Source organism: Cuculus canorus, chromosome 10 (assembly GCF_017976375.1).
Source record: "Cuculus canorus isolate bCucCan1 chromosome 10, bCucCan1.pri, whole genome shotgun sequence".
Lineage (NCBI taxonomy): Eukaryota > Metazoa > Chordata > Aves > Cuculiformes > Cuculidae > Cuculus > Cuculus canorus.
In genome coordinates, this window is record NC_071410.1 from 9,313,233 (window position 1) to 9,336,634 (window position 23,402).

Sequence of the window (23,402 nt, forward strand, 5' to 3'; positions counted from 1 at the left end):
CGGGAGGGATACCGCTCCACCGGCGCTGTCTTTGCCGAGTGTTTCGCTGTGTTTGTGTTTGGTTGTTGTTAATTTCACTTAAAAGTCATCTCTGTTTTATGGATCACCTCCTGCCCTGAACGCCCTCCGCCTCGGAACACGCTGACCCACGATCAGCTGCCAGGGCCACCCCGCTCTCAGGCTTCCTGCTATGTCGGTGGGACCGGGACAACGACCTGGATCGGGACAGCGCCCACCCGCTGCCGCCACGGCCTCGCGGGAGGCGGCACTCAGCTGCCCGCAGCGCCTCATTGGCCAGCACGGCCTGGGGAGCCACGCCCCTTCTTCCTAGACTGCCGCTGATTGGTGGAAGAGCTCTCGGAACCACGCCCCCTCCCTCCACACCGCCGCTGATTGGTGGAGGAGATCGCGGAACCACGCCCCTTCGTCATATGACGCTGCTGATTGGTGGAGGAGGCTGCTGAACCACGCCCCCTCTCTCCACGCCGCCGCTGGTTGGTGAATGGGTCTGAGGCACCACGCCCCCTCTCTCCTCGCCGCCGCTGATTGGTGGAGGGGACAGCGGAGTCACGCCCCCTCCGCCCACGGCCCCTCCGCCTCACTCCCGCGCCCCCACCCCCGCCCCTGCGGGCCAGTCGGCACCTGCGCAGTGGCTGCGGGGCGGCCCCGGCCGTTGTTATTGTGGGGCTGCTCAGCGCCGCGCGAAGATGGCGGCGGGGCAGGGGGGCGGCAACGGGAACGGCAACGGGAACGGAGCAGGGGGACTGGGGATCCCCGGTCACCTCACTCTCTCCTTCTCAGCTGGGCCGCACTGGGGGGCGGCGGCTACTCTGTCGCAGCCTCACACGGTGCGCAGCCTGGACCGGGCCCTAGAGGAGGCGGGCAGCTCGGGCATCCTCTGCCTCAGCGGGAGGAAGCTGCGCGACTTCCCCGGCAGCGGCTACGACCTCAGCGACACCACGCAAGCAGGTGAGGGGCGACAGGGAGCTACTGCCCAGGGGGGGAGTGTCCCCACTATGGTGGCAGCTGGGGGCGAGCAGCGAGGGCCCTGCGGTGGGGACGTGTGGGGCCCTGCTGCGCTGGCAACAGGGGGATGGAGCGAAGGGGCCTCTGTGGTGACACAGGAGGGTCTTGGGGGGGTGGGTCTGGTGGCACTTGGGGGCCTGGGGTGTCCCCTAGGGAGGAGGTGGCAGGGGATGCGCTGGGATGGCAGCTGGGATGGGGGCAGGTGAGAAGAAGGAGGTAGGTGCTGTGGTGTTAATGGGGACTCATAGAATCACTAGATTTGGAAAAGCCCTTTGAGATCATCGAGTCCCACCATACCTATCTGCTGCTCAATCATATCCCTAGCACTTCATATGGCCGTCTCTTAAATATCTCCAGGGATGGTAATTCAGCCACCCCCTGGGGTGGCCTGTTCCAGTGCCCAATAACCCCTTCAGTGAAGAAATTTATCCTAAAGTCTAATCTGAATGTTCCCTGGCCATTTCCTCTCATCCTTTCACTATCACTTGGGAGAAGAGACCAGCACCCACCTCTCTACAACCTACCTCCTTTCAGGTAGTTGTAGACAGTGATAAGGTCTCGCGTCAGCCTCCTTTTTTCTAGGTAGAGTAACCAACCCCGGTTCCATCAGCTGCTCCTCGTAAGGCTTGTTCTCCAACCCCATCACCAGTTTCGTTGTTCTTCTCTGGACACACTCCAAGACCTTAGTGTCAATGGCTTCCCTCAGCGGGGAAGATGCACTGTGAGAGCTGGTATGGTGTCAGTGAGGGTCTGGGAGTGCATATGGAGGCAGGTGTGGTGGCACTGGGGAGGAGGAAAGACCCTTGTTGCGTGAGGGCAATGGGGGACAGTGGTGGGGTGGGATGATGAGAGGGCTGCCCCTGCATACAGTGGGCTTGGAGGGTCTGGAGGATCGGGGCTGTGCAGTGGTGGGGTGCATTGCAGGGTTGCTTATGCTGTGTGCTTGTGGGGGGAACATTCCTGCTTGGAGGATGTATGTGGGGTGCCCACCAGGGCAGGGGTTCCCACCTGTGTGTGCTTGTGCAGCAAGGGAAGGATTATGCCTTCTATGTTTGTGCAAGGGTATTCACAGGGAATTTGGCGTTGTGTTATGTGTGTCTGTACATGTCATGAGGATGAGGACTTGCACACAGTGCCTGGGAGTGTGTGCAAGACGAGGGGAAGTGTTCCCTTCACTCTCTGGGGAATAATAGCACCTTGCTGTGGTTGGTTTGTACCTTCAAGGGTGTCAAATCCCTTGCATCAAAGCTTTATTACCCAGGGGATTCCTGTCGGTCCTTCCTAGCTCCACAGGAAGATGGTTACAAGTGCAAGCGAGAGGGATGTGTGTGCATCTAGAGTGTACATGAGCAGCGTACAGAGCTTAATGCATTCACCGTGTTGGTAGATGCTTAGCGATCATCAGTATGAGCCTAGATTTATTCAGGCTTTTAGATGAATTAAACTTGGAGACGTTTTTCTATACAGTTCCTAGAAATCAAAACTCCATTTTCCGTGGGCATTCTCTTACATTTTGGTGCATCCCTGATGTGCTTCTGGATCTATTTGCTGCTGGAGTAGTTGCTGAAAATGGATCATTTTGAGTAATGTGCTAGAACAAAATATTAATGAGAGGACTAGCATCTTTTGTTCACAAGTAGCAGTGGCTTTCCCAAATCTTGTTTGGGTGAATTCGTTCCTTGTTTTTTTTTTGTTTTGCTTTGGGGCTTTTCTTTCCCTATGGGTTATGAATAGCTGGCTTATTGTTTTGAATATGAGGCTTCCCATTGTGGTACCTTATCCATCTCTGACAATCCTGTACTCCTGCTCTATCAAATACTCATTCTGTTGCTCTTTGTTGTGGGCTGCATTTGTGCAGAGGGTTAAATAATGATGTACTCATTCTTCTGCGATATATTAGGTTGTGTAGGGTGTAGAGTTTGTGAAGGGCTGATTTTAAAATCCAATTTCTGTATCCAGTGTCATGTCTGCTAATGATTTGTGGATTATTAGCTTTTTTTCCTGACCTGTGATGCATACCTACGTGCAATGCAGAATAGGGATGAGGAAAAGCGATTTTGTTATTTCATAATGGAAGCACAAGATTAAAATAATAGGTTCCATGAAATAATAGCTCTTTTTCCTTGTAGTAGCATAAAATTGTGTTCAGCAACATAGTAGGTCACTTCTGTGTATAAATATTCAATGCCTAAAGCCTTAGAAATGAAGCATTGTATATATAGGCCATCTATTATTAAAAAGATTTCTGTATACTTAAGTAGGTGCATCAAGGATCCATGATTTGTATTTGCTTCTAATTATTACTAATTGCATTTCAGGTTTAATTTTTGGGGTTTTTGTTTTAGTTTTAATCTCAACATATTTGAGTGAAAGCTGTCTGCAGTGATCTTTTTCTTATCTTTTAGGATGTAGTACAGCATAGTCACTACAATTAGGATTGAATTTTCATTTTGAGAGATTGTGTGGAAGTGTTTTAGGGCAGTCTTGCGCTCTGCTGTAAAAAACTTAAATAGGTCTATGCAAGTACCGTGTCTTAACAATCTTGATTTAATGTAGCACTGATTTACAAATTAATACTGTGAAATAAAAATTTTAGATTTATCAAAAATACCCTGGGATTTTTTGTTTCAGGTCTGGCTGTATTTTGCATCTGACTTATGTAATGGCTTGCCAGTACATAATTTGCAAATACTGTAGCATGGTTTTGACTTCATAAATTATATGACAAAAATTATTACTGAGCTAAAAGCATAATGACAATGTGTTTAGCTCCGACCTTATTTTTGTCATATCTTTTTTTTAACCACGAATTGCTATTGCACTCTTTGGCCAAAAAAAGCCTTACTTTATTTCCCTGAATTTGTCTTTTGGCCGTTCAAATGGATTTTGTGCTGCTGTTAAATGAACTTCTGGAAAAAAAAAATTGTAGGTTGTGAGCTATCAAGAGGTACATTGACTATTCCAGTCATTTTATTAACATGTTTAATTTTGCTTCTCACTGCATGAGCAACATAGCCCCCCTGGCAGTTAAGTAATTGAGGATAGCACATCAATGTAATCACCGTCTGCTTAGCTGAAGACTTGTGTGTTTTCTGTTTTGTTTTAGTGTTTTTTTTTTTTAAAGATAGGTTTCTGTGCTATATTGACATGCTGAACTAAATCAACCTGTGCCTTTCACAATTTTCCTCTTTTGTGAGCACTTAAAAGGTGAATTTCATAAATATGAAAGGCTCACAGCTCAAAACACAATCTGTTTGCTCTGGAAAAGTATAGTGGTGCCATCAGGGTTACTCGTTTATGACTTCATCACACCAAACTTGATTCCCCATTTTTAATTCTGAGGGCACTTCCAAGCAATTAAAAGTAGGTGAATGATTACCTGTAAATACATTAACTTCAAAATATGTCCTTTCTGACCACCTGCTGCTGCCTTATATAGCTGAGAAATAACACTAGTGTATTCCCAATATGACTTTGGAATCAAAGCCCTTCTGTCATGGCCGATAACAGCCTTGGCATCACAGGCAGAGTTCCCACAGGGTGATTCCTGCATGTGTCTGCTGAGCGGGTGGGAGGGGAAGAGACACACTTGTCATTTAAGGTACCATTGCCTAGCATTGCTTGCATGGCTGATTTTTTTTTACATCATATTTCTGGCCCTTCTAAAGGGATATCCTCATTCATGTGATTATGCATTAAAACCAACAAAACCTACTGCTTCGAGTGTGAATTGCATAAGAATTGCATAAGAATGATAATCTATAATACTCTTCCTCTGCTTTACAATATATACTTCTAAACTATTTATATTCTTCTATTTGAATACAGTTATTTTTGTTAGCGGTACCAATGTTGATTAAAGTGATGGCAGGTAACTGAATAGCAACACCGAATTCAATTTTCAGTTTAAGAAAATAATTGTATATGATGTGTATCCTAAATCTAGGTTGCGTTCTAGAAATCAAACATCTTGAAGAATGTGGTCCTTCAGTAATCACGTCTTCAAATTTCAATAAAAAATGAAACTCAGATGATGTGGGTTTTTTGGAGGGAAGGAATAGTGTCTGTGCTCAGAAATACATCAGATGCCAAATCTGGAAGAGACACAGTTTATAAGCAGGTAATTATGGAAATTCATGTAGTGGTTTCTTAGCACCTCTGGGGTTTGGGCTAAGGGAAAATGAGTTGTGTATATTGTCTGAGGGCTTCTTGCTGAAGGTCAGTAATAAGAATACTTGTTAAGAGTACTTGATATTATAGACAGGTTAGGGAAGGTCTCAGTTCAGTGAGTTGAAGTTAAAGTGGTTGATTATTAATTCACCTGCATAAAAGGATTGCATTATGAAGGACACCACTAATATTTTAATATAGTCTTAAAAAAACGCTTCCATGTTAGAGCCTTATTGCAAATACTGACCTACAAGAAATGTGCAGTGTGTGATTTTCTTGACTTTTTGTTTTCTCCATCCATGAAAAGTAAATTTACTGTCACGTTGACTATTTTTGTGCCATGGAATATCAAAAAATATTTAACATTTGAGGTATTTCTGCTTTTGATAAAACTTTGTGATACGTATTTTTGCTTTGTTGCGTATAATTTGAGGAGGGAACAAATGTATTTAGATCATGAATTGTGTTGCAAAACATTGTGTAATAGAAAAATAGATTAGCCTTTGCTTTTTCAGTTTTTTTTTTGTTTGTTTGTAAAGAATACCTCATTTGGAGTCTTATTGTCTGTTACAGAGCTAGAATATTTTGTTGCTTGGCAGACATGATTATCACTAACATGTTCTGAAATGTGAATGTAAGGCTTTTCAAATAAGGTTTTTGTAGTTAAAAGACTTGGAAGGAACCCTGCATCTCAGGCCTGTTTGTAGCTACTGACCAGCAGATGTGACTCACAATGAGCAAATTGCTGACCATCTGTGTATTAAAACAAACATCTACTTCAATTTGTCACTTTACCACTGTTTCTATAGGTGTAACCAGTATGAAGTGGACAGGAACTTGATATATTAAAAACTGACCTAGAACTAAAAGGTTTATGTCACTGTCCACTTCAAATCATTACATGCAGTAATAGGTGATACTACATACTTATTTTAAGCTAACAGAGGTGGCTACAGCCATTCTTAATGCTGCCATGAGGTCTGGCATGAGTGAGACAGAGTCAGTGGGAGGCACCAGCGAATAAGAACAGATGCTGCACCAGTGTCCTTCATGTCCCAAGAGAACATGCTGTAGTTGTTACTAGACCCTGTTTATTCTCAGCTCACAGACTGTCAATTCACCCACTTTCTTCAGGGTTTTTTTCTGCTTTGCTCTTACTTCACTTGCCTTGTTTTCCAGTGTTCTCTGTCTTCCAGAGGTCTAGCTTGTTTTAAAAATGTTTTGCCTTAGTTTATCCAGTGTAAAGAAATTTTGTCAGCACAAAAGATAAGTAATCTAGTAAGCACTGATTACAGTTGATTAGTTGCAGCCTTTTTGTTTCTGCCTCACTTCTGCTTAGATTGTAAGCTCTTCTGGGCAAGGGCCTTGGATATAAAGAACTGAGCATACAGAGACTAACGTACAAAGCTTTACTTGAGAGTTGTGTGCATTTTGGGTAATTCTCAACAGATTTTGCTTCACTTATCAGTGATGATTACTTCCCTTTATATTACTTTTCTGTGAAAGAGTTAAAATAATCTGAAACGGAAACTTGGCATTTAAAAATTTCAAAACCAAAAAAAAAAAAAGAAATTTACAGAATTAAACCTTTGAGTAATGGCCAGTTTAAGTGGGAGGAAGAGACCTTGTGCTGTAATAATTAATAAGCTTAATAAGTCTTTCTTACGTGTCAGGAAACCACATTTCACTCTTTCTCAGGGGAAGCTGTTTTAACAATTATACTTTAGACTAAATACTGAAGTGATGCGTTGTTTAGGGAAACAGATAAGCTTCCTGTGGGGTTTGCCGCTTGCCATTTCAGACCACAAAAGATAGGTGGTGACAAGATGCCTTAAGAAGTGGAGAGGACAATAATCCTTGACATGTAATAATGTCCTCTGACTGGATATCCAGTTGGTGTGCCAGTTTACCCATTTGTATGCCAATCTGAGTAATGATTCCCCCTTCTTCATTGTGTGTTCTTTACTTTTCATTTTAATCATACTATACTGAAATAACTGAACACACGTATTTGGGATTTGGAGCAGTGTGCTGTCTTCTGTTGGAAATGCCTGGGTGTGATAATATGGTAAGGAATTCCTCGAATTAGTCTGTTGGTTTCATGCCTGCGTTGATGTGCAGCAGGTCAGCACTGATGTGCTCCGCAGTTGTTCTAGCCTTTAGGTTGGAACTTCTAGTTGAGTTTTTCATGAGTGCAGATTTTATGAAGAACCTCTCGTGCATCTGAACCAACACATGGCGTGTGGAGATTACGTACGTTAGAAACATGAATTACTTGAACTGCCAATTTAGACATGTTCAATGTAGAGGTGTCCAGTGTAGACTAGGAGACTTAAGTTCAATGAGGGTGGGCTGGACCAGTGGGTTCAATCAAGGCTACGTTGATTTCAGAGACTGTGCGCTGGATCTCAGCCCTCCTCCCCACTAGTGGAACTCTGTGAGAGATGTCTATTGCAGTTACAGAAACATGTATTTCACATGGAAGAACTTTGTTTCAGTCTGATGGGATGCTTTTTATAAGACCCTGAAGTATTAACAGCATTTTTTTTCCAAAGGATTTTTTTCTTTGGTAGTGCTCTTCAGTTTGAAAAGCCAAGAACTCATAATCTGTAAAATACAGTTTATGGTGGCCTGTACAACCTTCCCTCTGTACTTGGTGAGAAATCTTAATTATGTGGTTGTGTACAGTTTCTTTGTTTGTCACTTTAACTGCACAGACTATGTAACTAAAATTAATGACATGGATAACCATAAAGTAGGTATTTCCCAGCTCTTCAGTTATTGGGTTTAGAACCCAAACACCTCTTTGTAGTATCTCTTTGTAATAACTCTTTCCCAAATATAGAAGCTATTCTATGCTCTGTCAAACACCTAGTTGAAAGTAAGAGCTGTTTGTAGCCACCTACAGTGTTGGAGATTGGTTTTCTTCTTTTAAAGAGCTCAAAGTAACACAAGCAGAGGCGTATGAAACTGAGAAGCAGCATGAAGAGATCGTTAGCTTCTCTGTAGTGTGGTGCTGCTCTGTGCTAAAATATTTGATGGTGTATTGCTATGAGAAACAAGGTTACTCCCATTACTAGGTCCAGTACACTGTGTTTCACTGTAGCAGCGTATAAAGAGACATTGCATGTGTTAAGACTAAATAAGTGATTGAACATGCCCTGAAAGCTGTTAAGCTGGCCAGAGTAATTCATCTCTCTGGAAGGCTTTTTCATCTCTCTGGCAATTAAACAAAGGTCACATTGGTGGCAAGAAATAACTGCCTTTATACTTTTTCTGAACTTGCTTGGAAACCATGAGTTTCTGATCCATGCATATTGCAATTTTGTCACTGCATAAAAGCTGGAACTCTGTATCAGTGTTCTTTCTCCTTTCAGTTTCAGAAACTGCTCCCTATTATTTTTGGTACTGTCAAATTACTGTCATATCGCTTGCAAAGGGTTCATTTTATCTTTTTTTGCTGTCTCCCAGTATGTTCCCTGGCATAGTAGGTGCCTGGGAAGAGGTGCTGGTCCTTATTTATGTTCAGTCGCTTTGATCATAGTTACACATAGGATTATATACTATATAATCAGAAATAATATGTTAAATTATGTTTATATAAAACTATATATTAGAAAAATATTTTTCTAGTATGTAAGTTGGACATAACTGTATTGATACAAAAGATGTATCTAGCCCAGGATTCTCTATTGAAAGCTAATAATAATCTTTTTAACCTGTTACTTAATAACTTCCTTTGGAGCCCCATTTTTTTATTGAAAATAATAAAAACCAATTGTGTGCTCAGTTGTATATTCAAGGCTGATGAAACCTATTCTGTATAATCTCCTCTTATACTGAAAAATTCTCACGCATGCGCATATGCTTTGAGTAATGTGGCTGGGTGAATCTCCGTTTTGAAATGTCAGCGTATTAACTTATGAGTTACTAATTAAATACACCAAATACACCAAATTGTGCTTAGGATAAATAGGAAGCAACACTGGAAACGCTGAAGTAGAGCTAGCTGCCCATGTAACATTGCTGAAAATGCATTTTTTTAAATCATAAGCTACTGCAATATTAATCGTGAAGTGAAGATGAAGTTCTGTGAAGAACATGGAAGTTTATTAATATGTGAAAATTCTAACTGTACAGTTTCTAAAGTAAGGCTTTCTGAGCAGGGAGACAAAAATAGCTTATTTCTTAAAATTATCTTTTGCTTCTGTAGGAACTAAGTAATTTGCTCTTTGCACAGTGACTCTGTGCTCAGATTAAAAATGTTTATACTCTTCTAAAAGTTTCATTGGTTCGAGGGAGTTTTCCTAGGTATAGGTTTTACAGGTAATATTCCAGGTGATTTGGAATTAAATTTCAACTATGACAAAGTCATATGAAAAATATTTGGAGAGTGATCTTTTACGTGGCATGAAATACTTGTAGAAAATAAGATTTCGTATATAAGTGCCTGATATTTTTTGAAAGTGAAACATCATCAGTGTTCAACACTCAGGTGTGACTTCATAACAAGTTGTCTGTGTCTTCTGTTGAAAAAGATGGTTCCTTTCTGTGGGAAGACTGTGCTGCAGAGTGTGCATCCTGCTGATTTTAATTCCATAATTATGCTTATGGGGCTTATGAACCAGTTCTGAGGTTTTGTCTATTCCGTGTCATTTTGATGTCAGTTAAAATATCTAGCAACCACAAGGATTAGATGAAGACAGACCAGGCTCCTGTTTTACTTAGGAGTATACACAACAGATAAAAATCAATTAAATATTGCTATGTAAACTTCTAACAGTAGACTTTAAATCCATTTAATGTTGTTTGTGACAGGGGAGGTACGTTGGTCAACTTAGTTTCCTGAGAGCTTTGAGGGTGTGACAGGTTTATGTTTCCTTATTGTGCATAAGAGCTAATGGTGCTCAGTTTCTGCGTAGACCCTCACCATTGCTCTTGATGTTGGAGAACAAATATATATTTGTATGTGGAATACATAGTTACATGCAGAAATTATTCTGTTGTATGTCTCGAATATTCTTTGCAAGGTAATTCTAAAAACTTTTAGTCAGTTTTGCAGCTGAAGTAGTTGCTGTTTATATCAGTATGCTCAATTGTTCTACATTTGGACATATTTTAATTGCTCAATGCTTTCTTTTGCAACCTTTTAATTTTATATGCTTATTGACTTCTGTAGGACTAATTATATAGTTACTGTTGTGCTTAGATGTTTGTTGGCTTACATTCAGCTAAAGCATTACTAGAAAAACTGGCCCCCCAAACCCAGATCTGGATTCAGGAGGTGGCAGGTATTCAAAAGTGCTATTTGAATTTACTGATCTTAAGCTGACGTTGCTAAGCCTGATATTAAAATTAGGAGAGCAGATCTGGGTTTGGGTGGAAGAGTAGGTTGTTGTTTTCTTTTTGATCTAGTTTCTAAATAAAATTTTTGAATACTTTGAGCAAGCAAAACCACTCCACCAATATAATGGATCGGCATATTTTTATGAATGTTATAATATCAAGATGAGGTTCAAGTGGACATTGCCCAACTAATCTCGAATTCAACAAGTAGTGTATGCAAACTGTGACTATAAAGATGATTGTACTGGTTCAAATAAAAGACCTGTCTGTTCAAGCAACGTGCCTCTGATAGTAAGCAGTAATGAATGCTTAGGGAAAAGTGCAACAAGACAAACATGATATTAATATTATTTGACTACCTTATTGCACAGTGCTGTAACTTGACAGCTTGAGCCTTTTGTTTTTCCTTTTGATCATGGCTTAAATTTGTACAAGGTACCTTCTTACTTCTAATAGCTTCCCCCCCAAACTTCAATTTCCTAAGAGTCTTTTGTTTTGAACTTTTAATATATTGTCTGTTAACCATTGACTTACAGTCAGTAGAGACTTTACTTTTTCTTTTAAAAAGAAACTAAGCTGCAACCAACTTCTTAATATTTTTGTAGTTCCCCTTTTAAATTTAACCTTAGTAATGGTGTGCTTCTCCCTTTTGTTTCTGCGAGTTGAAATACTCTGTAATTCATGAGCAGTCATGGATAATGTCTTTTACTTAGTCTTCACATGAAACCCCCAATTTAGAGTTTTCCAGTCTAAACTGGTTAAGCAAAGAATTCCTATAATCTCGCTTCTAGCAGAGTTGTCATCTAAAATAATCTGCAGTTCTGCATTTAGCAGGTTTCCTTGCTTCTTCAGTCTGTTAACCATTACAGAACTATTCTCATTTTAAGTACCAGCAGTGTGCTTCCATTTTGATTCTGTCTTGTTTACAGAGCGCCACTCTATTCTAGAAGTTTCCTTCTCTTTTCTCAGTCATACATTGGGTTAGTCTTCAAAAAGTACCTACATTGTATAAGCTTCACATCTACATTTTATTTAGCATAATAGATGAACTCATAATTTTTTTGCTCATTGTGAAAGCATTTCTGGAGTAGAAATTCTTTATCAACTCTGAAAAATTCTATCATCACTTGTTTCTAAAAAGGTGTAAGGAGACTTGATATAGAAATGTTTTGGAAAAAAATACATACTTGAATCTGTCTTTAGAAAGATCTGAACCCCTGGGGCTATTCTAATACTGTTTTGCAATGAATGAAAAATTGCTTGGAAGAGAAGACATACTACCTTCCATCTCTTTACTTTCCTTTTTTATTATTGACAGATAATGGATATAATTTCAGTATGCAGCAATGTATACCAATTTCACCATATCTTTTTTTTCTTTCTAATGTGAAATAGTTTGGATTTTGTACAAGGTTACAATAAGGGGCTTCAACCAGACTGTGGTAATATGATTTTTGTCAGTCCAGGCTAGAAACCACAGCTGGTTTTGCATTGCCTGTTTGACCCCTACAGTCCTGATCCACTCTGCTCCTGGTGCAGAGCAGAGTTGGTGCATACTTTAGTTGTTGTCTGGCCCACCTCTGGGATTTATTTCTGCAGAGCTTCTGCAAAGCTGTTTTTTCTTTTTTTTAACCTGTGTCTTTCCAAGATGTGAAGCTGCTGGGGTGTGGCTGGATGCACACACAGCAGCAGAATTTTTGTGGTGCTCTGCAATCTTCCAGTTCAGATATGAGCCACAGTATTGCTCTTTGGATCATTGTCAGTAGAGTGAGATTCTGTCATTTGTATTGTGTGACAAGATCTTTGTACTAGCCTTCAATTATCTTTCCAGCTGCTGATAAAACAAGATCAGGAAGAGCCTTAGAGCTGATGTCTTCAGAATGGGTTTGTATCAAAGACTCTTCATCATGTGGTGGAGATTATAGAACTGTGCTGGCAATGAAATTGTGTGTATCACTTCTGTGCAGGGTTATCCCCCTCTGCTGAATATTAGAATAAGAGGGCCTTTATTTAGCCTAAAAACTATTTGGCAGAATGTTCTTTCATGTGACAGTTGCCATTTTTCTATAATGTTTTGAAAACTGGTGGAAAACAGAAAACAAACCTCGTTGATGTGAAATCTTTCTCAAGCTATGCTAAAATTTTTAGTAAGCTCTTTAATTTTATTTGGGATGTTTAGTTCTAGCTAACTTGATTACACTTTTTCATTCCATTCTTTAAGAGTGCCTGTCCTGCAACCTAACTCTTTCTTGTTCCACCTCTTACAGCTAGACTTTGCAGAATTCACCATCAGCCGTGGATGCCCTGATCTAAAGGAGGATTTTGTGATGCTTGAGAATGTTTCCTAGAAATAGTGTGACAGTCAGGTAGCTCACAAATTTTGTATATTATAGGCACAAGGAAGCAAACAATATTGATTCCAGTTTTGACCTTGAGAAATGCCATTCATCACTGGTTTGCCGGTTATGCCTCAGGCTATTAAACTCTCTTCTTTGAGCCTAATGATGAGTTTAAGCCACTTTTTCAGCCACATTCTAGTCTGTTTTTCCAGTCCAGTGTAGAAAAAACTTAGATGTTTGTTCCACTGATAGTGTGATAGGAGCAAAGCAGAAACAGTGATTTCATGCAGGAGTTAAAAAACTGAGAACTAAAGTCTGAAATAGCACAGGGTCTGTATTTCCTCTTTGTTAAAAGTGTCTGTTCAGCATTTGAAAAACCACATCCTTTTGGAATATTCTGAGTTGGGAACCAGAGTTAATTTCTAGACAGTCATTCTCAAGTAAATTCTTTTCTTTCAAGGTAATTTCATGGACTTCTTATGACACAGAGTTTTTGGTAGTTAGCTGATGATTTCTGAGATTCTTGTGTCACATCGCCCTTGAAATTTCTGGTCTTTATACAAAGATTTCATACCGTCAGAGATGGTGTGCATTTTTGCAGTGCGCATGTTTTTAATATCTTTTGCGTGCTGATTAGCATAATGCAGTCATGCAGTGTCAAAATAACTGATTCAAGTACTATGTTTCCATTGTCAAAGGTATTCCACCCTTTCTGCTCTTAGGCTATGCTAAATATTTCTGGCATTGTTTTTTGTGACTACCTGTTTTGCTGTTATAAATATATAACTGGGAAATGTCTCAGTTACTGTGCTTGCAATAAAGAGTAGATGAGAATTGTAGTTCTGTAGCAAAATAAATGTAAGGGTTTTTTGCAAACTTGGCTTTAGCACTGCAGATATTTTGTATAATGTAATTAGATTCTAATGTAGCTGTCAGTCAGGAAAAGTAATATTTACTGTGTTTGTACCCTGACTTATGGTTGTGTCTAGAATTGGGTGGAAAAAACCCAATAGTTGCACAGAGCAAAGACTGATAAAGGAGGGACATTCATAATTGATATTCAGTTGCATTTTAAATGTTCTTAATTATGTAGTGGATAGTATATTTTTAAATTCCTGTCAGTTTTCTATTTTCTGTTATAATTCCATCTCAAACAATAATCTTTTAGTGTTTTAAGTCTTTTTGTGTATTAATTTACATGCAGTAGCATCTGGTAAAGCTGAATTATTTTACACTTCTTGCAACACCTTAATTTTTAGGAGCATGACAAGAATAACAGTGGGCACTTTTGTCTCCTCTTATTGCAGGGAAATTTTGACTGAAACAGAATTTTTGTTGTTGTTATTCTAGATCTTTCAAAGAACAGATTTACTGAAATCCCTCCTGATGTCTGGCTGTTTGCACCACTGGAAACTTTGAATTTGTATCACAACTGCATCAAATCCATTCCAGAATCGATTAAAAACCTGCAAATGCTTACCTACCTTAACATTAGGTGAGTAGCGCTCATTACATTTGGTCTTTATGTAACTTATCTCATTGGAGAGGTGGCATTCTGCTTCATAAGGTCATTGAGTGCCCTTATGCCCTCATTTCTGCCCAGATAGATTAAATTATTTTGTTGTTTGTTTGCCTTATCCCTGGTGTTCTAGGGCCAGCAGTTGTTGCTTCCTTTGTGAGGAGGAATTCACTACATTAGGAAATATCAGTCAGTAAACTGTGGTAGCTGAGGATAAGGAGAGTTTATGAAGATTTCTCTGCTTTTGATGCAGACAGACAATGTTTAGAAACTATGCCTGTAAAAGTTTGCTGTTCTCAAGTGTGCAGATTACTCTGCCCAGAAGACCCTACTCATTTTGCGCAATATTTACATCTGTTACTATATTGCTGCTGTTAAACTTGGGAAACACATGGTTGGATCTTCTCAGAAGAACAGAAGATTAATATGAACTCTGGAAGGAGAGAGAATCTAGAAAAAAAACTCCCATAATGAGCTGAGACCCTGTTTTCCAAAATATTCCTTGTTTCTTATATTGACTACATCAGGTCTAAAACTGGTTTTATCACCTAAGAGTTATTTTAACATGAGAGATTTAGTTCCAGAATTTATTTTGAAAAGACTTTGTGAATTGTTCCTTGGGAAAGAAAATAAAGTACAAAACCAACTAACCAAACCCACTTGTGTCTTGAAACCTGCAAATATCAGTACTTGCAATGATAGTTAGAGTAGCCTATTCCGTGGCAGTTCTACAGAGGTTTAACAGTGTCATAGATCTATAGTGTTTTCTGAAAGAGATTTGACCTAACTTTCTTCACAGAGCAGCAACAGCCTATTTCTCTTTTTTTATTGGTAATTGAGGTGCTGAATATAGTTCTTTACATGGAAATAAAGTAGCATGTTGTTCTAACAGGGCATTGCATGTCACTTTGAGTCGACCCCTCTCCTCATCATTTGCCTCATCATCATTCTCATCATCACTAATCGCCTCTGTCTTCATTTTTTGTGCTGATGTCTTATGACTTTTTTTTCACAATGTATGAACATGTGTACTACAATACTTGAAGAACAGGCTAAAATCCTGGCTTACTAGTGTTACAGTAGAAAACCACATGATCTCAAATTCTAATTTTGGATTCAGATGACTGAGCAAATATATTGTATAATTCATAGTGAAGTAGACAGCTCTTTTAAAAAACAAACAAAAACATAAAACAAGAAAACCCCCAAAACACAAATCCACAACAAAACAGGAAATTTATGTAAGTGATGTAGAGAATGACTATTTCATTGCCACATTTGTATAATCAGTTAAGGTTTACTTGCACATTATATTTTTGCTTCTCGTGCTCTCCAACCAAAAAAGCCTGTTCTATCTGCCTGTGTTAAAATTGCAGTACTACTTTGAAGCTGAAATATTGTAAGGACACAATTGTTTGTTTTGCAGCCCTATGAACTGTAGTCATGGAGAAAAATCATGTTAAAAGCTTTAGTTATTTCTAAATATGAAAACAGTGCTCTGATATGCATCAATTAAGCAGTAAAAATTCTGGTGTTTTCTTAATATAGTGTGAACATATGTGTCAATGCTTAAGATTTGGATCTGTTGTTTTTTTTCAAATTTAACTTCTGGCCTCTACTCAGCTCTACTGAAAACAAGAGCAATTACTGTAAGTTTTTTAGTTTTAAGTATGAAATGAATTGCTTTTGTACCACATCTGAACAAGCTGATTTTCTGTTGGCATTTTTAAATGCACAAATACTTTATTAGAAAAAATCCCATGGATTTTTGGCAGTGGCAGTCTGCAGTTGGTAGTTTTTTCCAATATAGATTTAAATAAAATTGAAAGCACGTTTCTTGTGTACAAAACAGACATACATGTAGTTGGAATGTGATGTACAGAAGAAAAATGTTTAGTTAAAACTTGCTTTCCAGACTATTGCTCAGCAAAGTAATAAAAAGTTGTTAAGGACTTTGTGTGATGGCTCGGAAGTGACATGACCACATGATGTGAGAAGCAATGGCCTTGTATAAAGTACTGGCTTGCTGAGAACATGAACTTTATGTTGGTAGTCTGCCAGAACAGGTGGTCCTTCTGAAGGTGTCAGAAAGCAGAATAAAAACAAACATCGAATGTTATTTCTTCTAACAGTTTTCTCTGTACATTTTAGTGTTAGATTCAGGTATAGTACGTACTCAATTCATTAAGAGAGATAGGGACCTAAGGCCTCTCTCAGATCTATGATTTTTATCTAGTCAGGAATTCATGACAGTGATTGTAGCTTAAATGTAGATGAAAATGTAATAGTTGGAGAATATCTCCTGGAATAGGAGAAAAGTTGTATGATGTGTATCTAGGACTTGCTGCCAGGCTTAAGAAGGTTATTATAATCTTGCGTTGTCTGTTCATCTTTCTTTTCAAGTCGAAATCTTCTATCAACATTGCCAAAATACCTGTTTGATCTTCCACTTAAAGTTCTGGTTGTCAGTAATAATAAGCTGGTCTCCATTCCAGAAGAAATTGGAAAGTTGAGAGACCTAATGGAGTTGGTAAGTACAATTATGAACCATTTTACTACGTGAACTATAAGCAGTTTGTTTACAGTACAAGAAAAATAGAAATTAATCGTCTTCTAAAGATAGAACTACAAAATGTAAATTCAGGTGAGCAGTGCCAAAGCTGAAGCTCTGGAAGCATGTAGTGGAGAAGATGTCTGGATTTGTCTGGTTGAGGCCTGGCTTCTGGTTACTGACTTAGCTTGCCTTTAAAATCAGCTTCCAGTTTTTCATTGGATAGATCTGTCATTGTTACCTAGATTAAGAAACTAGTTTCTGAAGTCAATTTTATTGAATCAGAAGTAAAAAAGAAATGGTCTTGTATCAATGGGATTGTTGACTTAGTCTGGATTGCCTAAATAAATGCTAAATTAGTAGCAGAAGTAGCTGTAGTGTATGTTCATTTGGTGCAGCTTTGTCACCCTCTAGTGCTTGTATCCAAAAAGTTGGTGAGTATGCTGTAAATTTTCAGTTGCGTGGATTGGTTCAAGGTTTTTTAAGGAAGAACTTTTATAAAGGGAGAGGAATGCAAATCATGTGCCAGCAGTAGCACAAGAAGGTTTTAACTAATAGGGGAAATAGACCAGCAACTCCCGATTTCTAGTCCACAGTTTTAATTTTAAAAGTAGTCTTTCGTCGTTCATTTGCTTAGCTTTTGAAATTGGGTTTCTCGAACATGAATCACTAAATACTGAAGAAACAGAGATCTGTTATGGTAGTTTTTCCCTTTGTAGGGGAAGAAAAAAAGAAAAGAAGATAGGATTTTTTTTTTTCATGGTATATTTATATTAATTTTGATAGCGGCTTTCCTTTCTTTAATTTCGTTTAAGATGTTCAGTTAATTTATTCATTATATCTTTCTTAGGATATTAGCTGCAATGAACTTCAAGTGCTTCCCCAGCAGATAGGAAAATTGCAGTCACTTAGAGAATTAAACATAAGAAGAAATAATCTCCATATGTTGCCAGACGGTAAGCTACTAGTCTTAATTTCTTTGATGTAGGTAAATTAGGTAACGTGTTAAGATCTCATTCTTTTGTTTGTTTGTTTTTTTTTCGTTTCCCCCAATACAGAATTAGGAGACCTTCCCTTGGTAAAGCTGGATTTTTCTTGTAATAAAATTACAGAAATTCCAATTTGTTACAGAAAGTTACGTCACTTACAAGTTATAGTTTTGGATAACAATCCAATGCAGATACCACCAGCACAGGTTAGTATTAAAGCATTCTAGTTCAGTAATTTACGTTAGGATCTTAAGAAAGGGGACACTGTCCTAAGTTATACCTATCAGGTTTTTATTTTTAAGCTGTATTTCTCTAAGTGGGGAGTTATGAGTACAAACTCAGTGTAGAAACTGTTTGTTGGGGTGCATTTTCAAGACACGTGCGATGTAAGTAAGTTTATTCTTTGCTTGTTTCCCAACAGATATGTTTAAAGGGTAAAGTACATATATTTAAATTCCTCAGCATTCAGGCGTGCCTCAGAATAGATAAAAAACCAGATTCTTTGGATCTTCCATCATTAGGTAAAAGAATCCCCTCCCAGCCACTCACAGATAGGTGAGTAGTGGGTTTGTTGTTTAATTTTACTTTAGGGTTTGCTGTGAAGTGATCTGATTATTACAGATAACTTCAATTTCAAGATTTTAATTGTTCTTTCTTTAGAAATCGTAGTTATTTACTAAGGTCATGTTGCTGGAAACTTAATTGGCTTGTCTGAGTTTCTATGAAACAATTTCACTATACTTGCTAAAGATTTGGAAATCAGAAGAAAGATGTATTTTAAATTTATTTAATGGAAATTTATTTCCCAAACGGATATGTCAAAACAATAGATCAGAAATTCCCATGAGTGTCCTGAATATATGAATAAAGCTTACACAGAACCCTCTGAACCATCATATTTAGCCTACGGTCCAGTCTTGGGCTGGAATTATTCCATAATGTCTGTAGATCACTTCTAAATGCTCCTGAAAAACTGTGATCCACAACAGTTCCCCAGAAGCCTCCACTGGACTTAAGGCCTACAACTAAATTGTGTTGCAAAGGAACAAGGTCATAGGTATTACCACTGTACATTGTATGAATAGAAGTGAGAACTTCTTTAATTGAACTGTCCAGATAATCTTATGACGTAAAGTGAGCTCCAGTGCACATTTGGAAAGCATATCTTGCTGATGCTGACAGTTCTATGTCTTCTGAAGGCATAAATTTTGAGGAAATAATTCACAGATCTTCAGGGAAAGTTAAACTGTTATGACAGTCTATTACAGAGTAGGTGTGTTTGCTACTAGTAAAAAAACATGTCTGCTAATAGAATTAAAGGAATTTTTTTTTCAGAGGAAGAAGCCTTTTCTGAAGACAGTATTTTTTTTTTATGGAATAGAACATTTTTAAAAATGCATAGATGCAGAGGGAGAACTGCAACTGATTCTTGGACAACTCTTGTAGGAGATTAAGTATTTGTTCTCAGCACATGGAGCATTGTGAAAAAAATCTATATTGTCAACTGTAGATGAGTATAGAGAACACATTTATAAAGGATGTTTGTTTTCTAACAGAAAACTGAAACTTGTGTTTCTTTCATTCCTGTTTTGGTTTTTCTGTGTTTTTTTCTTTATGTAGTATGGAAGACTTTTATCCCAATAAAAACCATGGACCAGACTCCGGCATTGGAAGTGATAATGGAGATAAAAGGTTGTCTACAACAGAAGTGAGTGTTTTTCGCTGTTAGATTTGTGCAGTTTCCGGGTTTTAGAATTTTTGTTCTTTATATTTGGTATCTTTTGAGAAATAATTAACCAAGTTGCATTTAACATGCTTTGAATATCTGTACAGTTGAGTTTAAACCCTTAGACTGCCAGTATCAGACATGAATTATTTACATACTGCTTTGACATTTCTAGCTAAGGTTCATTCCAGTCCAAATTTCATCCATTTTAAAACTGAATTCTGATCTAAGGGATTGTTTCTGTCTTTTAATATGTGAAATGTACGATATTCTCCACAAAGGACAAAATTTATTTGAAACTTCTCTTGTTATTAATGAAATGAATGTACTTAAGAAGACAAAAATTTATTTGGTCTAAAACTGATTTTTGTGTATGCTAGTATTCCTCATCATTGTTTAAATTTTAAAGAACTTCTGGATGTTCTGCTGGGTTTAAAGCTATGAACAAGAATCTCCACAAGTTATCTGTGTATTTGTAGAAATCTAGATTAAGAAATTGTAATTAATAAGCGATGTCAGTGCTGGATAGTGTAGAACAGGAAGTTTTTGAAACTTAAAGAGAATTATTACAAACACACAGTGACTGTTAGTGGGAAGACCGTAAAACAAGGAGTATTACTAGTTGGGTTTTTTAAAGAAAATTCAAAATTATCAAAGTAAAGCTGTGATCTTATTTAATTTTTTTTTTAAGGGTCAAAGTAGTTGGAGGCCTTACATAAGGGAATAACTAGGTACAGTTTTCTTAGTCCACTGAGCAGGGCTGGGCTGGAGTTCTTTGAAACAAAATATTGTGTTTCACTATTATATACCAAGCAGTGGTCTGTCACTTCCTAAACTATTATTCTCCTGAACTCCCTGCCCACCCACCCCCCTAAAAAAACCCCAATCATAAAATAGCCCCACCTGACCTGATGTTGTTTGCTCTCTTCTGGGAACCATCTCTCATGACAGGGTTAGTTGCACTGTAATTTGTGAGTTCTTAGCATATCATATAATGAAGTAATTTATATGCAATATCTGTATTAAATCATACTGTCTTTGCAGCCATCTGATGATGATACAATCAGCCTTCACTCCCAGGTATCGGAATCAACAAGAGAACAGACGTTAAGGAATGACAATCATGTAATGGGAAGTAAACTCGACCCACAAAAAGGTAATATCTGTTGTACCTCTGTCGTTTTAGGCAACAAATACTTTTGCTTAGGTAATCTAGGATAAGAAAGTTGTGCAAAATTATATGGTCACACGTTGACATCAGTTTAGAAAACAGTATGGTAGTCACAAATAGATAACGCCAAAAAGAAAGAAAAAAGATTACTTCTAGCTTGAGGAGACATGATTTCATGGTTTTATTTGTATCTGACATTTTTCGTAAGTATGTCTCTCTCTCAGGAATAACATTTGTTTGAGAGAACTGTTTAATATCTTCTTTTCCATTCTTCATCAATCCTCACTAGACCAGGAGGTGTATGACTACATTGATCCGAACACAGAAGAGGGAGCTGTTCCTGAGCAAGGAGATGTACAGATTGGACCATTGCTGTCTTATATCAAGGTAACGTAGTTTGACAGTAGCAGGCTTGTTCAGCAGGTTTGGTATTTTTGAATTCAAGTATAAAGTTTAATTTTCATTCCACTTTAGGAACGGGGGAAACATCCTGAGAAATCCCAGAAAATAGAACAGAATGAGGACTGGAGAGATGAGAAAAGGTAAATCTTGATCTTTTTTTCAAAGATCTTACTGACAGTAGTGGGTGAAGGTGATTTTTGGTTTAAGCTTCTTGGAGGAAAGAAGTCTAGCTGGACACAGGGTACTCCTCCTTGTACAGAAAATAAGCTTGTAGGAAGATCTTGGCTGTTGTACAGTATTGTATCTGTTTGTGTCTTGTTTGACTTGGAAGTCAGGCAAGTCACTAATGTTTATTTTTTCAGACTTCAGAAAGAACAACTGCTGGCTGAAGATGATGATGAACTCAAAGAAGTTACTGACTTGAGAAAAATAGCAGCTCAGTTACTGCAGCAAGAGCAAAAACACAGGTATTACAATATTAGTCAAAATAACTTGTTTTATAACTAATTTATTCTTTAACCTGCCTTATTCTCAAAAGTTCTTGACACCTTTCTTGAGAACAGTTTTATCCAGATGTTCTACAGTTAAAGTGACAGACTCTTTCAAGGTATCTGTCCTGTGTTTCTTTTCATAAAATTGCTGGCTGGAGAAGCAGTGTGATATGCCTGCTATGAAGAGGAAGAGATCAATATGAAAGTCTCTTGGCTTCCTGTTTGTTAACCATTTGTTAACTTTTTTATGCCTTTTGTTTTTTCACCTCAAAGCAGTATACTTAAGTAGGTTAATGCTCGTTGTCATGCTTTAACCCCCTCTGGCAACTAAGACCCACATAGCCAGCTGAGATTGGAGAGAGAATTTTGAAGGGCAAAAGTGAGAAAACTTGTGGTTTGAGGTAAAGGCAGCTTAATAAGTGAAGCAAAAGCTGTGCGCTAAGTCAAAGCAAAAGGAGGAGTTTGAGCACTACTTCCTGTCAGCTGTCAGCTGTTCAACCATCCCCAGGAAAGCAGGGCTCCATCACTTTTAAGGGTTTAGTAAGGACAACATATGCCATCACTCCGAGTGTGCCCCCCTTCCTTCTTCATCAGCTTTATACGCTGAGTACGATGTCCTATGCTATGGAATAACCTCTTGGTCAGATGGAGTTGGCTGTCCCGGCTATGTCCCCTCCCAGGTTGTTGTGTGCCCCCAGTCTCCTCACTGGTGGGGTGCTGTGAGAAGCAGAAAAGACCTTGGCTCTGTATAAGCACTGCTTGGCGGCAACTAAACCATCCCTGTACTGTAAACACTGCAAATCCCAAACACAACCCCATCCTAGCTACTATGAAGAAAATTAACTCCATCCCAGCCAAACCCAGTTCATTCATATAAGCAGATTGTTGGTAACATGTTAAAATTACTTTTGTTTAGTTTGTAGGAGTTACAGAACCTGCATGCAATTTGTTTGTGACTCATTATTTTTATTCAAATATGAGGCGATTTAGCTGGTACTTCTACTTACTCTTAATATTTCCTGGTTATCTAATCATTTGAAATGCCAAGCCACTCTTCTTCTGAAGTACTGCAACTTAAATTTTACCTGTCATGTTTTGCTGTATCTTAATACAGAGATCTTGCGAAGAGTTCTGCTTTGCCCTTGAATTGTTCAGACATATGCAATCTTAACATTTAACTTCTGCTTAAGTTGGCATTTATATTTTAAAGCTTCCTTATTTATCTTTAAGTACATGGGGGCAAAATCGCCTCTGATAGAAAATTTAGCCCTGAGTCTGAATCCATAGCTTTGTGAATTTGACTCTTTGCCATAAACAGAAATAATAATAATATTTAGAAGTTTAGTGAAGATATTTCTATGTTTTTATGAAAAATACGTTCAGTCTGAGTAAACAGAATCTCTGAAAAGTGAGCATCATGAAATAATTTCTTACTAATCATGTTTGTCTGTTCAGTGTGCTTTTTAAAAAGTATGCAGTCTTTTCTTTTTGCTTGCTATGCTAACGACTTCCCTGTCCTCTCCCATAAACCTGTCCTGCTTCCTTCTTCCATCTTTGGCTTTGGTGTGCTTGAAATATGAATACAGACGAAGGCCATTGAGCTATAGAACTTCATTCAGTGAAAAACTCTTCCAGAGGACAAGGGCGGCAGGACGTGCATCAAGGTATAAAG

At 38.4% G+C, this 23,402-nt stretch overlaps 1 protein-coding gene across 4 annotated transcripts in view; it reads left to right on the forward strand.

Moving 5' to 3' along the window:
• The first annotated feature begins 640 nt into the window (after positions 1–640).
• LRCH2 (leucine rich repeats and calponin homology domain containing 2) overlaps positions 641–23,402 on the forward strand; it is a 45,873-nt gene continuing 23,111 nt past the window's right edge. For 2 of the 4 annotated variants that reach the window (XM_054075233.1, XM_054075234.1), the window contains exons 1-12: positions 641–969; positions 14,232–14,376; positions 16,804–16,930; positions 17,802–17,907; positions 18,010–18,146; positions 18,362–18,495; positions 19,561–19,648; positions 20,711–20,822; positions 21,127–21,224; positions 21,312–21,379; positions 21,602–21,706; positions 23,317–23,394. In XM_054075233.1, coding sequence (XP_053931208.1) covers positions 708–969; positions 14,232–14,376; positions 16,804–16,930; positions 17,802–17,907; positions 18,010–18,146; positions 18,362–18,495; positions 19,561–19,648; positions 20,711–20,822; positions 21,127–21,224; positions 21,312–21,379; positions 21,602–21,706; positions 23,317–23,394 — 1,460 coding nt within the window. In that variant the 5' untranslated portion in view covers positions 641–707. The remainder of the gene's footprint in view (positions 970–14,231; positions 14,377–16,803; positions 16,931–17,801; positions 17,908–18,009; positions 18,147–18,361; positions 18,496–19,560; positions 19,649–20,710; positions 20,823–21,126; positions 21,225–21,311; positions 21,380–21,601; positions 21,707–23,316; positions 23,395–23,402) is intronic. The other 2 variants (XM_054075235.1, XM_054075236.1) reach the window with 1 other exon arrangement.